The 15,785-nt window shown below is 40.4% G+C and overlaps 1 protein-coding gene across 3 annotated transcripts in view; it reads left to right on the top strand.

Annotated features, from left to right (window-relative positions):
* The window catches only part of WDFY1 (WD repeat and FYVE domain containing 1), a 70,715-nt gene that overhangs the window by 29,622 nt on the left and 25,308 nt on the right, over positions 1 to 15,785 (top strand). For all 3 annotated transcript variants that reach the window (XM_054477061.2, XM_054477062.2, XM_063648406.1), the window contains 3 exons: positions 4,008 to 4,081; positions 10,303 to 10,357; positions 14,997 to 15,147. In XM_054477061.2, the coding sequence (XP_054333036.1) occupies positions 4,008 to 4,081; positions 10,303 to 10,357; positions 14,997 to 15,147 (280 nt within the window). The remainder of the gene's footprint in view (positions 1 to 4,007; positions 4,082 to 10,302; positions 10,358 to 14,996; positions 15,148 to 15,785) is intronic.

Below are 15,785 nucleotides of genomic sequence, written 5' to 3'. Positions count from 1 at the left end.
ATTGTGCATGCAGCATTTAGATTCTGTAATAATTTTCACAAAAAGTTAGTAGTTTATTAGGATTTTTTATTTTTCTGCCTTCTACCAACAGCCTGGGCAGGCTGGCCAGCTTCTCTGTCTTGGTAGTCATTCAGTGAAATTGAGAGAGATCTTTTGGAACCCTGGTGTAAAGATAACTATTATGAAAGGAAGAGTAAAGCCTTATAATACATAGGACATTTGAAGACTTCTTGAAAACCTGATCATAATTTATTGTGCCAAGCAGTGGCATCTCTTCTGTTACCCACGTCTGCATGTACTGTGGATGCGTAACCTTGGTTCTCACACTAAATTCTCACCTTGAGATATGAAGTAACCAATGTCTTAGTGAAGGTGCTTATGGAGCCTGTCTGATAAATTTACTTTGGAAATTTTGGCAGCAGGGCAGAGGTAGGTGGGACATCCTGGGTCTCTGAGCTCAGCTGTTACCCAACCCGCCCCAGTCTCCCAAAATGACTTCTGTTAGGCTAACTCCTTACTTTCCAGTGGCCCAGAGATAGATCTGAGAGCTGGAAGGAGCAACAGCCTGAGGAACGCATATCAGTGCTGGGAAATGTTTTGTCATCATTGGGGAAAATTTTGTTAATATTATGGCTCTTATGCTTCCCACTCTTCCCTTCCTCCGTCATTAGCATTTTGGTCATAGCTTAATCTCCCTGAGTCCTTAACCTTGAAGTTCTTGCTCATTAGAATAGAGACAGAGACTAGAGGGATTTTGTCCCATATTTAGTTGAGTTACTCCTTGACTTGCATTACCCCCAAATAGTACAACTTTGTAATGAATTTTTCTCCCAGGACACCAAAACCTTAGCAGTAGAAATGTGTGTGCTCTCTTGGCTGTTAGATCTCGGGCAAGTGGCAGTGGATCTCTCTGTCTTCAGCCCTTTCTAACTTGGCTTAACTGTCCCCTCCTGAAGGAGCTTCTAGCTCAGGAAGGAGGAACTTGAAAGAACAGACACAGCTTCGCAGTGGGTAGTCGACACCTGCATGTTTGTATCTGCACATGTTCAGTGTGTTACTTCTAGATGCTTCTTTATTGCTTCTATTTGGACCTGTATCTGCTGATAAAACTGCAGGTACACCACAAGAAGAAAACAGAGTGAACGAATTGTGAGAAATAACTGCATGTCTGTTTTAGAATGACTTTTTATTTCAAAATTAAATTTAGGATACAAAAAGAAGGTTGTCATGTTAGTTCTAAAAGCTATCTGCAGATTATCCAATTTAGGATGTCTTAGTGGTTGTATCCACCAATGTAAACTTTTTCCTGCGACTTGACAGAGTGATCAATAAGCCAAGCCTTAGTATATTGCCATATGCAGTCCAATTATGTTCTATAACATTACCTCACATAAAAAAATAACTTTCAGAATCTGCTTTAGCTGAAGAAAAATGGTAACTCTTGGCTTCTATCTTTACTGTGTACTTCATACCTTTTTTTGGTAATATAATTTTATGAAGCCATCACAACAGCTATGCAAGGCAGATAATATTTTTACCATTTTGTGAATAAGCAAGCTGAGGTTAGAAGGGTTAAGTTGATTGCTTGTCACTGGAATTCCAATCCATGCTCATCTATGACTCCAAACCTATGCTTCTCACCACAGTGATGGGTAGGTCCATAAACTTTTTATGCAAAGGGCCAGACAGTAAACATTTGGACTATGTGGGCCAATCTCTGTGGCACTTACTCAATTCTGCCTTCCTAGCATGCAAGCAGTCATAAACAAGACATAAATGTTGCATGTGAGCAATCATAAGTTATACATAAATGTGGCACGCAAGCAATCATAAATGAAAGGGTTTATGTTCCAAAGGAAAAAAAAAACTATTTATTAACAAAATATGCAGTCAGCTGAATTTGGCCTTCTGGTGTGATCCAAAGTTTTCAACATTTGATTTCAGACTGCAGTGATGGCTTTTTAAAAGTTCATTGACTTGGCAGGGCACGGTGACTCATGCCTGTATTTCCAGCACTTTGGGAAGCCAAGGCAGGCTGATCATTTGAGGTCAAGAGTTCAAGACTGGTCTGGGCAACATGGTGAAACCCTGTCTATACTAAAAATACAAGAATTAGCCTGGTGTGGTGGTGGGTGCCTGTAATCCTAGCTACTCAGGAGACTGAGACAGGAGAATCGCTTGAACCCAGGTGGTGGAGGTTGCAGTGAGCTGAGATTGCGCCACTGCACTCCAGCATGGGTGACAGCAAGATACCATCTCAAAAAAAAAAAAAAAAAAAAGCTAACTGATTTGAAAGATGATTCCTATTTTGCTTTATATCCAACTCCTCCCCTTCTACATTAAATTTATATTGCTTATCTCAATTAGAAACCTCCTTTCTAGGGAGAGAGCCGGGATATTACTATATAATGCAAAAACAAAGGAAGCCTTTTTTTTTTTTTTTGAAATGTTATAGTTGTCTAGCTTCATAAAATTACCCAGCACTTTGTAATTTTTACACAAAAGAGGGATTTTACATATTTATGTTGTTTGTTATAGGGTTGGGCATTAAAAAAATTGAAAAGAAGCTTAAAACTAATGCATTTAGTGCCAGCTAGAAAGCAAGCAAAAATGATGACAGTGAATCTCTGAACGCATCAAAGCGTGATTTGATTTGTCAAAGATAAGTGTATGCATGGTTTATTAAAGAACATTTTGATTGTATAAAGATATGTATATATATCTTTGTGGTCATAATACTTAAACTTGATTGTTCTTTTAATCTCAAACATCACTATGTCGCATAAGGGTATACAGGCTCATAGTCAATTCTGATTGTTTTGTGTGCAATTTCAGTACGTACCTTTCAGAGCCAACTACATAGTTCTTGGATGCAACTGAAACAGTCTGTATGGTCTGATCATGCAGTTAGCTATGTTTTTGCTTTGGGATACAATCCAGTATTATAGTTTACTTCCTTCCTTTGGCGAGGATATCAGCCTACTAGAGAGAGAGAACTTTAAACTATATTCAAATGGTGACTTCATTTAAAAGACGTTTTTTCTTTTATCTTTTTTTTTTTTTGAGATGGAGTTTCACTATGTTGCCCAGGCTGATCTCAACTCCTGGCCTCAAGCAATCCTCCTGCCTTGGCCTCCCAAAGTGCTGAGATTACAGGCATGAGCCACCCTACCTACCCGTCTTTTATGAGAAGTTATTCCAAAGTAAATTCAAATTTGTTTGTTTTGTTTTGTTTTTCCCTAGCATGCGTTTCCTTGTTTTGGTTCTTCCATTGCTAACTAAAATTCCTTAGGCTGAAACAAACCCAAATTTTTTTTTCCAAATGTTCTAATTTATAAATCACTTTAATTCTAATTTTTGGTAAAAAGAGACAATTTAGAATTTCTCCTTTCTGAAACTCATTCTCTAGCCTGTGATTTCTGGAAGAGGGTAGGGTAGAACATGGAAGGAGTGTTTACATGAGGAGAGGCAGCTGTTCTCCCAGTCACGTAAGACTGCTATGGACAAGGAAACCTGTCTGCACCTCACAACTCACATATGCCATATATCTGCACCTCACATATGCTCACTTCTGCCATAGAATGGGAATTCTGGTGCTGGGAACCCATCTTTGCACAGCTACTTTTTGACATTTGATGGGAAGGGTGGCAGGGGCGGGATGACCTCCTGAACTTTTGGGCAGCAGGTCACACACTGCAAGCACTGGTCCCCAAGGCATGCCAGACTATAGGTAGGACTTTCAGTCAGATGAAACTTCATGCTTGCTCGCTTCACCTAGCATTATAGAAATAACTGAGAAGATTTGTGAAATCGAGATTTTAAACTAAGACAACAGAAAGAACTTTAATAACATTTTCAATTTACGTAATTTGTATAAAACATTTTTACCCTCTTTCTGTGAACCTAAATTATACAGTTCTTAATCATATAGTTCTTAATCAATCACTTTGAAGAACGACTTAAAGTGCTTAGCTTTGCTGGTAATGTGGTCTTTGTCTTTCTGGCAGCTCCTTGCTCTGCTATGGCTTACCATCATGACAGCAGACGGATATTTGTGGGCCAGGATAATGGAGCCGTAATGGTAGGTAGCTTTTAGAATGTGTTTATTATATTCTTTATATTATGTTCTTTATATTGACCTCCCATGTCCCATATTGGCTAGTTAACTTTGGATTAACAATGGATGCTCGACTGTTTGGCATGAAAAATGTTTAATTTAGGCCAAGCACGGTGGCTCACATCTGTAATCCCAGCACTTTAGAAGACCGAGGTGAGTGGATCGCTTGAGCCTGGGAGTTTGAGACCAGCCTGGGTAACATAGTGAGACCTCATCTCTACGAAAAATCAAAAAAATTAGTTGGTAGTGGTGCATGCCTGTGGTCCCAGCTGCTTAGGAGACTGAGGTGGGAGGGTGGCTTGAGCCCAGGATGTCAAGGCTGCTGTTAGCCGAGATTGCACCACTGCACTTTCACCTGGGCAACAGAGGGAAACCGTGTCTCAAAAAAAAAAAAAGTTTAATTCAGTGTAGATATTAGGTCAAAAATGGATTAAATTAAATTATTGCTTAATTTTAAACTAGTTCCTTGGAGCTCAGAATGCTGTCATAATTGATAGCTGGGTGCTCGGGCTGACCCACAGATCATAGCCTTCATAGAGGGAATATGTCACCTATAGCAGCCCCCATCCCTCAGCCGTGATGGTGGAGAGCCTCTGTCACTATGTATGTGTGTGTGTGTGTGTGTGTGTGTGTGTGTGTGGCCATTCAGCCAGCAACTCACAGAACTCTTTAAGGCAGTACTTCTCAAACTATCTTTGGCAAAAGACCTGATATTTAAGTTTCTAGTCTATTATAGACTAGCATTTTTGTGGGTGAAATTGTATGCATATATTTATTTTTTCTTAATTGAAATATAACATAATTACATTTACCATTTTAAGTATATAATTCTGTGGTCTTGTAGTATATTCATAAGATTGTACAACCATTACCATTCTCTAATTCCAGAATATTTTCATCACCCCTGCCTGCAAAAAAATCCCATACCCATTAGCAGTCACTCTCCATTGCCCCTTCCCCCAGCTCCTGGAAATCACTAATTTACTGAATCCAAGGATTTGCCTATTTTAGACACTTTATATAAATAGACCCATACAATATGTGTGGCCTTTTATGTCTGCCTTTCACTTAGCATAATGTTTTCAAGGTTCATGCATGTTTGAATTAATTCTTTTTGCAGTGGAATAGTATTCTATACTGCACTTGGTTGATCCCTTTATTAGTTGATAGACATTTGGGTTGTTTTCACTTTTTGGCTATTATCAGTAACGTTGCTATGAAAATTCATGTACATGTTTTTGTATGAACATATTTTTTCTATTCTCTTGGGTATGTATACCTAGGAGTGGAATTGCTGGGTCATACGGTGACTATATTGAACTTGTAAGCAACTGCCAAACTGCTTTCCATAGTGGCTGCACCATTTACATTCCCACCAGCAACACACAAGGGTTCCGGTTCTCCAAATCCTTGCTAACACTTGTTATTTTCTGCTTGTTTTGTTTTGCTTTGTTTTTGTTATGGTCATCCTGGGGGGTGTGAAATGGTACCAGATTGTGGTTTTGATTCGCGTTTTCCTAATGACTAGTGATGTTGAGGATCTTAGGTACTTGTTGGTCATTTATATCTTCTTTGGAGAAATATCTATTTAAGTCCTTTGCCCATTTTTAATAGAGTATTTTTTAATTGTTGAGTTGTAAGAGTTTTTTTCTGTATGTTAGATACTAGACCCTTATCAGATATATGATCTGCAAATAGCTTCTCCTAAGAGCTGCCTTTTTACTTTTTTTTTTTAAGTTTGGTGAAGTCCAATTTATTTTTTATTTGATTTGATTTTATTTTTGGCTACTTAAGCTTTAGATACCATATCTAAGAAACCATTGCCTAATCCAAGGTCATTTACATTTATAAAGATAAGTATAAACCAAGATTTACACCTGTATTTTCTTCTGAGAGTTTTATAGTTTAGCTTTACATTTAGATCTTTGATTTATTGTAAGTTGATTCTTATAGTGGTATCAGGGAGGGGTTCCACATTTATTCTTTTGTATGTGGACATCCAGTTATCCCAGCACCAATTGCTTAAAAGACTATTTTTTTTCCCATTTAATTTTCTTGGCATCTTTGTCACAGAGCCAGCCAGGCAGAGAGCCAGGGAAGAGTTTCCAGAAGTTGATGTTACAGTGGCTTGATGGTGAGGGGTGATAGGGAGGGCACCCTAGGGCGATTGGAGAATTGGGCAGAGGCCAGGTCATACGAGGTCTTGTAGGTCTGGGTAAAGCTTTAAATTTTATTGTAATTGCAGTGACAAGCTGTTAAAGTGTTTTCAGCAGATGAATAGCATGATATAATTTACATTTTTCGAAGATCCCCCTAGCTGCTGGGTGGAGAACGGATTGAGGCACGGCCAGAGTGGCGGTGGGAGAATCAGATTGTTTTAGCGGCGAAAGGACGGTGGCCATGAAGAAGGACAAGTGGATGGACCTGAGATAAGTCTTAGAGACATCTGAGATAAGTTGACTGTGTAGAGGAGAGGAAGAGAAGTCGAGTGACAGCCAGGTTTTTGGCTTGAGCAGCTGGGTAGGAAGTAGTATTGTTCGCTGGGAAGGGTAAGGCTGGGCGGGGGAGGCAGTTGGAGGGAGAGGGGACAGTGAGAGCCAGCCTAGTTTAAGATACCAGTGAGCTTCCAACTGGCCATGTGAAGTTGGCACAGGATAAACAAAATGGGAGTCCCGGAGAGGTCTGGGCAGAGGGCATCATCATCAGGTCATTTTTCAAGCCACGAGAATGACTGTGAGTAGCTGGAGAGGGAATGAAAGAAGTCAGGGCCCAGACCTGCGGCCTAGATAATGACAGTGTTTTGGAGTGAGGTCAAAGGGGAGGCCAGCCAGGGAGGAGGGGAAATGATGATCCCTGAGTGTGACTTTAAGGGGCCCAGACCACCTTATGTAAGCTGAATTTCCTGACCTTGCATAGTCACGCCAATCGTTGAGGGAACTTACTAAAATACAGATTCCCCGGCTCTATGCCAGACCCAGAGCTTCGGAATCACTAGGGAGGGGCCTGGGGATCTGTATAATAAGTAGCAAGTCCTGTAGGTGAACCCTAGGATCAAGTGCTTTAGGGAAACTACACGGTTTCACTAAAACCACTGAGGAGCAGGAGCAGGTTTCTGGTTTTTGTGAGCTCAGAAATGTGTAGCAGGCTTTGAAGGGACAAGGCTGAAAGTGCAGGTGCCAGTTAGGAGGCTGCCTCCGGACCCCAGTGTGAAATCATGAAACACCAGGGTGGTGATGGAGAAGAGGCTGTGGCCTCAAGAACTGTCTGGGAAGCAGGGCTGGGTGTGTGAATAAAGGTGCGTGTTGAAATAGGGAGCAGCTTTAAGATGACTTTCAGGTTTCTAGCCAGGAGTTAGCTGTCTTCAGAGACAGAAAAGATGCTGATCTTTTTTGGGGAAAGGTGATGAGTTCAGTTTTGAGAACTGACCTTGGGTGTGTGTGCCTGAACCTCAGGGTTTGGTCTGGGCAGGGGTTGGCAGTTCCCTGAACATAGACGTCAGTGGAAACTACAACAGTGGCTGCCGTGAACTAGAGAGAGCGGGTAGATTGAGAAAAGCAGAGGGCCAAGGTCACATTCCTAGGGAAATGTCAATATTTAAAGAAAAGCCGGAGCCTAAAGGAGAGACAGGAAGAATGGGCAAAGTGGGAGGAGAGCCAGCCAGGACAGTGCAGCCACAGAAGCCGGAGGGCAGTGAGTTTCAGGGACGAGGTGAGTAAAGGTGTCGAGGGCAGGAGGGAGAGGTTGAAATTGGGCCTGGCTAGTGCCCTTGGGATGGCACTTAGAAGGCAGCTGCTGGTAACAAGAAGAGCCTTTCCACGCAGTGGGGTAGCCCTGGTGAGCCATGGACTGAAGTGTGACTGGGAGATGAGGGAGCCAGAGAGCCTGAGGGTAACCAGAGTGGTCTGGTCATTAGAGAAGCTTTTGGCTGAGAAGGGGTCAAGGAAAGTAGAAGTACAGTTATGAGAGTTTCATTGTTGTTTTTATTTATTTGTTTGTTTATTTATTTATTTATTATATTTTTTTTAATGAAAGAAGCAGCCTTGGACCAGGTGTGGTGGCTCATGCCAATAATCTCAGCACTTTGGGAGTCTGAGGCAGGAGGATTGAGCCCAGGAGTTGGAGACCAGCCTGGGCAATATAGTGAGATCTCATCTCTACAAAAAATAAAAAAATTAGCTTAGTGTGGTGGCATACCCATATAGCCCCACTACTCAGGAGGCTGAGGTGGGAGGATCACTTGAGCCTGGGAAGTGGAGGTTACAGTGAGCAGAGATTGCACCCACTCCAGCCTGGATGGCAGAACAAGACCCTGTCTCAAAAGAAGAAGAAAAAAAAAAAAAAAGCAGCAGCAGCCTTGATGTAAGGGCTGAGAAGAACGATCCAGTGGAAGGGACAGGCTCCCTGCCCATGCAATTCACACAGCAGCAGGCAGCAGGTGAGGGTGCTGGAAATGCATGACACAGTAGTGAATGCCAAAGCTCTCCGTTTTAGCTTCAGAAAATTTTATAGGAATATCATGATGTGCATACACACATATAATGAGAAGCCATTAAGTACAAGCTTCATATAGTGCAGTGGTGCAGTGTTGGTGCATTTATCTCCCTAGGGACCCTTCTTGTGGCCTTCAGTTCAAGGGGAGACTGTCATTATAGGATGGCACATAAGAACTGTTACAGTTGTTCAATGGAAAGGGGCAATGCAAATCCAATTTAGCATTAGTTAGCAGTTGATCAATTGCTCTTCCACTGAATACAGATTAATATATACAGTGCTGATACATTTTTTCTACTTTGCAAAAACAAGATGGAAAACAAGAAATCTGTATTCTTTTGTGTGCTTTTTTCCCCCTCACTCTGGTTTGTCAGCAATTCATAATATCCATGTCAATTTAGCATTGATCAATAATAGTATTCTTGGCTGGGCACGGTGGCTCATGCCTGTAATCCCAGTACTTTGGGAGGCCAAGACGGGTGGATCACTTGAGGCCGTGAGTTCAAGACCAGGCTGGCCAACATGGTGAAACCTCGTCTGTACTAAAAATACAAAAAAATTAGCCGGGTGTGGTGGCACGCACCTTTAGTCCCAGTTACTCAGGACTCTGAGGCACAAGAATCGCTTGAACCCAGGAGGCAGAGGTTACAGTGAGCTGAATTGCATCACTGTACTCCAGCCTGGGTGACAGAGTGAGACTCTGTCTCAAAATAATATAATAATAATAATAATAATAGTAGTAGTAGTAATTAGTGATTTTTCTTTAGAGTTTTATCTTCATAGTTTTATGTTGAGGTTGATTTTTTTTGCAATAAAACACATGTACTTTAAATTTCTTTTCCAAGTTATAAAGTATTACATCTATAGAAAGTTTGGGGCCAGGTGCAGTGGCTCACACCTGTAATCCCAGCACTTTGGGAGGCTAAGGTGGGTGGATCACCTGAGGTCAGGAGTTCGAGACCATCCTAGCCAAAATGGTGAAACCCCATCTCTATTAAAAATACAAATATTAGCTGGGTGTGGTGGTGCACTTCTGTAATCCCAGCTACTCGGGAGGCTGAGGCAGGAGAATCGCTTGAACCCGGGAGGCAGAGGTTGCAGTGAGCCGAGGAAGCAACAAGAGCGAAACTCTGTCTCTAAATAAATAAATAAATAAAATTTGGAAAATGCGGGAGCATAAAAAGACAAAAATCACCCACAATCTCAAAATTTCTCTTTTGTTGTTGTTGTGTTTGTATATTAAATAGGTGTACTTTCCCCCACTAAATTGCTGAGCTACCCAGTGCCCTGTTTTTACTGTAGCTGAGAGCTCTGTTAGTGAGGGGTCTTTGCAGTTTTGCTTTAATATGCAGTGTCTTGAGGGATTTTTTGTGTCACTAAGAGAATAAAGTTTTGTAGTAGGAGGGAGAAGGAACACAGAGTGCTGATTTGGGCAGGAAGAAGTGGATGCAAATCCCATGCTGATCAGCAGCACTTACTTTATTCAATTTGGTCTGTTCTCCCAAAGCAATGGTTGGCCTGAGGACAGGTCTGGTGAAAGAAGCAATTCATATCATTCCTAAATAACTCGTCTAAAGTCCCAGGTCTTGTGATAATCATTTTTAGATTTTACTTCATTTTAGAAAGTTACGTTTCTGTTGTTTTTTAAAACCATAACTCTTTTTTAATTTTTAATTTTGTGCATTTGCTTTTAGGAATTTCATGTTTCTGAAGATTTTAATAAAATGAACTTTATCAAGACCTACCCAGGTAATTATAATACACATTATCTTGCGTACACATACATGTAGACATACACAAAACTAGAACATCATCTCTTATGATGAAAATTAGATTTTCACATTTTTTAGTTTTGTTACCCTCACTATGCAAGAGACTGTTGTCTTTTAGTGATATTTCAGCTTTTTCTTGCTCATTAACATTTAAAATTTTGTATATCAGTCACATGTATCAGATTTAATTAACCATTCTTTTATTATTGGATATGTGTACTGCTTCCATTTTTTTGATAACGCACACTACTCTTCATACATGTATGTGTGTGTATATAACTGAGTGTGTACAATTTTTTGATATGTGTATACACGTGTGTGTGTGTGTATTCTTGAATAAGTGTATACACATACGTGTCTGTGGGTATTCTCGACTGTTATTCTGACTCTAATCCTATAATTCATTGTTTCTGTTTTGTTTTGTTTTTAAATAGAAACGAGGTCTCAGTATGTAGCCCAGGCTGATCTCGAACTCCTGACCTTAAGTGACCCTCCCACCTCAGTCTCCCAAAGTGCTAGAATTCAGGTGTGAGCCACCACACCTGGCCAAATTCTATAATTCTGATTATTTAAGACAAATCCCTAGGTGCTCAGTGAGGAATTTTTTTTTTTTTTTAAAGACAAATTCCTACAAAGTGGAATAACAGGGTCAGACATTAAAAAGTTTTTTAAATGCCCTAGATTTATTTTGCAAACTGCTTCACAGCAATAGTGTAAGTTTTTACAGTCTGCGAGTGGTGGCTGAGAATACCTGCTCATGAAGTCTTCACAACATTGCTGCCTTATAATTTCTTTTTCCTGTTTAATAGTCAAGAAGTTTCTCAATTTGAAAATGATTTAAGCTTTATTTAATGTTGACCATTTCTCATCTTTTCTGAATGTCCATTTATGATTTTGCGCATATTCCCAGGGAGCTGGAGTGTTTTCTAACTGAATTGTAAGCACTTTTCACTACAAAGCTATCAATACTTTGTGGCATCTGTGACATATACCTTTTTTTCAGTTTTTACTTTATTTTGTAAATTTCAATATTTTAAAACTTAACAAAAGCAAGATCCCAATGACAACTTCAGATTGAAGTTGCAAAACTAAAGCATTTTGATTAAGTTGTGGATTCCCATCAGAGCAATTAGCTGATTCCCAGAAACTTCACCAGAAGACATAACATTTAGCCTCATTTTATTCACTCTATATTTCTAAAATTTTATACTTAATGCTTGTGGATAAAGGTAAAAATTAGAGTGTAGATGTTTTACATATGTGTTGTTCATCTTGGTGAAATGTGGTCTAATAATAGTATACTTTAATAAGAAGGCCAAATTGCTTTTCCCTACATATTGTTTCATCTGTTCCAAATTTAAAATAGGAGAAAAGCATCCAGGCACGGTGACTCAACCCTGTAATCCCAGCACTTTGGGAGGCTGAGGCAGGTGCATCACTTGAGGTCAGGAGTTTGAGGCCAGCCTGGCCAACATGGTGAAAACCCGTCTCTACTAAAAATAACAAAAATTAGCTGGGCGTGGTAACACATGCCTGTAGTCCCAGCTACTCAGGAGGCTGAGGCAGGAGAATCGCTTGAACCTGGGAGGCGGAGGTTGCGGGGAACCGAGATCGCACCACTGCGCTCCCGCCTGGGCAGCAGAGCGAGACTCCGTCTCAAAAATAAATCAATAAATAAAATAGGAGAAAAGTGATATAACAATGACCATACATTTGCCCTCAGAGTATGTTGGTCAGGGAAACTGTTTTGTAACAATGAATGATAACACTTTCCAATCTTGCATTGAGTAATGTAGTAGCATTATGGTGTTATTATAACACCAGAAGCAACTTTGAATTCTCAGCTATCATGTGCAGGTTTATCTTTAAAATAATCGAGAATCCATAAATTCCTTTATGAGGTATATACCTATGAGTTTGGAGACCTTTAAGTGCCTGGCTTGGAGACCCTTAAATGCCTGGTCAATATTTTTGTCAAAAGGCAAATTCCTTAATAAATTATTTCATCTGGCCAGTTGTGGTAGCTCCCACCTGTAATCCTGGCACTTTGAGAAGCCAAGGAGTTTGAGACCAGCCTGGGCAACATAGAGAGACTGTACTGCTATAAAAAATTAGCCAGCCATGGTGGCACACACTGTAGTCCCAGCTACTTGGGAGGCCGAGGTGAGAGGATCACTTGAGCCCAGGAGTTAGAGATTACAGTGAGCCATCATCAGACTGCTGTACTCCAGCCTGGGCAACAGAGTGAGACCCTGTCCCTTTTTTTTTTTAAAAAAAAAAAAAAAAGAACGTGTGTGTGTTTGTGTGTGTTTGTGTATGTGTGTGTGTATTTTTCATCTGTCATTAAGGATCACATTATTTCATATTCACATCTCATGTTATTATCTATATTTTGGTTGTCAGGTTTTTTTTTTTTTTTTGAGAAAGAGTCTGCTCTGTTGCCCACACTGGAGTGCAGTGGCACGATCTTGGCTCGCTGCAACCTCTACCTCCTGGCTTCAGTCGATTCTCCTGCCTCAGCCTCCCTAGTAGCTGGGATTACAGGTGCGAGCCACCACGGCCAGCTGATTTTTTGTATTTTTAGTAGAGAAGGGGTTTCACCATGTTGGCCAGGCTGGTCTTGAACTCCTGGCCTCAAGTGATCCTCCCGCCTCGGCCTCCCAAAATGCTGGGATTACAGGCATGAGCCACCACGCCCCACTGGTTGTCAAAGTTCTTTATGGCCTATAAGGCAGCATAGGTTTCTTTTGCAGTGGTTCTTGGGCCTTTATATTTCATTGACTAATAACATTTTAGAAAACGTTTGGAGGACTAATATAGGGATTGCTGTATTTTTTATTTTGCCAAGTGAGAGTTTAAAAACTAAAAATGAAGCAAAATAAGCATGACTGTATCTCACCATACTTTCATAAAAGAAAGGATATCTGAAAAAAAACCAAACAGTAGAAAGGATATAATCTTAGAAATAGGATGACTCTTCCTAGGAAAAAATAGTTGACTATTCGCTACAGCATCTTTACCACAAACTAGTTTAAACCCTATGACTGTTTGGCCCGAGTTTAACAACTACAGGTTTAGTGGAAAAAGTGTTTTGAGTCAGACAGACCAAATTAATCTATTACTTATTAGACTTTGGGCATATATTAGTATTTATATTCAATTTATATTTATAAATATTTAATAAATAGTTAATATTTGCTTCTCGGTTTTCTTACCTGAAAATCAGTATAATAATACACACCCTGTAAGTATGTATGCAAATTAAATATCATTAAAGCAGAAAAAGCATTAGACTCCACATCAGATGCTGAGACAGATCTTTCGAGATATGGCCTACTCAAATTTAACATTATTTTCAGTTTTAAATTTTTATTTTTTAATTAGAGACAGGGTCTTGCTGTCTTACCCAGGCTGGAGTGCAGTGGTGCAATCATAACTCAATGTAACCTCCAACTCCTTGGCTCAAGAGATCCTCCCACCTCAGCCTGCTGAGTAGCTAGGACTACAGGCAAGTGCCACCATGCCCAGCTGGTTTTAGAAAAATTTTTGTAAAGGCAGGGTGTTGCTTTGTTGCCCAGGCTGGTCTCCAACTCCTGGCCTCAAACAATCCTCCTGCCTCGGCCTCCCAAAGTGCTGGGATTATAGGTGTGAGCCACTGTGCCCAGCTGAATTTAAGATTAATAGCTATCGTGGCATCATTTAAGCCTCAGAATCCTTCATGAGTATTTAACTGTTCAATGTAACCTTTTAGCAGTGGATGAATCTGACCTTCATGTAGACTTTTGGGGAGAGTCCCTCAGTTCTTCCTAAGCCGTCTGTACAGCTGAGAGCAAGGTCAGCAGTTTCTCTGTCTGGCCTTTGACTTCATTCATCAGACTGGATGCTTATTAAACATCTACTACATGCAAAGTTCTGTACCAGATGAAGTAGAAGGCAGGTTATACTGCCCCGGTGTGGCTTATGATAGACCTGGAAATATTTCCGGAGTTAGGTAACAGACAGAATACCTTCCTCATTCTCAGCTGTTATTTTGGAATAGAGAACTTTACAAAAGCTTTGTCTTTATGAATAATAAAATGTTACACACTGATAAAAAGTATTCCAGAAACAAAACACATGACACCATTTTTTAATTTTAGAAAACTGCCATTGCTCTTATTTAGAATGCCAGTGTTTTCTGAAGGTTCAAAACACTGAAGTTACAGATGATTAAAACATCGCACTGTTACAACTGCTGCCTTCCACATGGTTCTTGTTCATACAGTTTTCTACAGCAAAGTAAAAATGTTCTCTTGAACATAGCAAAAAAAAAAAAAAAAATCTATTCTCTAATCTGTTATTTGATTTCTCCTTGGGCATTACTCTTTAATGATTCCTAGCTTCTGGTGGCCACGCCTGTGGGGAGCAGAGGGCAGGGCCTTGGAGAGAGCCTGTGCTAGTGAGTTTGTTGAGCTGGGGCGGGTTGTGTGAAATATACTCACAGAGGACAGGCATTTCCAGTACACTCTTGTACACAGCTGTGTCCTGGCTGAGCAGATTGAGAGGTTGAGCCTCAGTTCGTCCCTGTAGAGTGCTGTTTCTGGAGATGACATCTCTTCACCTTTCTGTTCCTGCAGCTCATCAGAACCGGGTGTCTGCGATTATCTTCAGCTTGGCCACAGAGTGGGTGATCAGTACCGGCCACGACAAGTGTGTGAGCTGGATGTGCACGCGGAGCGGGAACATGCTCGGGAGGCACTTCTTCACGTCCTGGGCTTCGTGTCTGCAGTATCCTTCAGAGCCATGGACCTCTCCTTCCCCTGGCCTCTGATTCTCAGTGTTTGGTTCTGAATCTCATCCCAAATTGCTAACTGAGATCTAAAGACTGAATGAAACCTATTTAAGTTTGTGCAAAAGTAATTGCATTTTTTTTTTTTTTTTACCATGGAAAGTAATTGCAAAAATTGCAATTACTTTTGCACCAACCTAATACATATTTCACTGAAAATCCAAGAACTTCCGTAAGTTTGCTGTAAATTGGGTTTATTAAAAATAATAATGAAATGAATTGTTCTGTGCTGGGAGGTGCTATAGGTTTTTAATTCAAAATTGTGGAAAACCCAAGCCCATTAATGCAAACCCTTCCTCTCATGTCTTTGTGTTTTTAATGGAAAGACTTTTTATTGTGCGAAGAAAGGAAAAAAGGAACTTGTCTTCTAGTAATTGGTTATTTGCAGACTCCGTAAAGTATGTATACTGAATATTAAGGGTTTATAGCCCTGGGGTTTGTTCCTAAATGGGCTACAAGGAGTTTTACACAAAACTTTTGCTTAATGCTTTTTTTTGTATGGAGAGGACCCATAATCCTTATAATACTCTCAAAGATGGCTCAGGATCCCCCAAAATGCCAAAAATCACGGCCTAAA

Source organism: Pongo pygmaeus, chromosome 11, assembly GCF_028885625.2.
Source record: "Pongo pygmaeus isolate AG05252 chromosome 11, NHGRI_mPonPyg2-v2.0_pri, whole genome shotgun sequence".
Lineage (NCBI taxonomy): Eukaryota > Metazoa > Chordata > Mammalia > Primates > Hominidae > Pongo > Pongo pygmaeus.
This window is presented reverse-complemented; position numbering and strand designations above follow the sequence as displayed.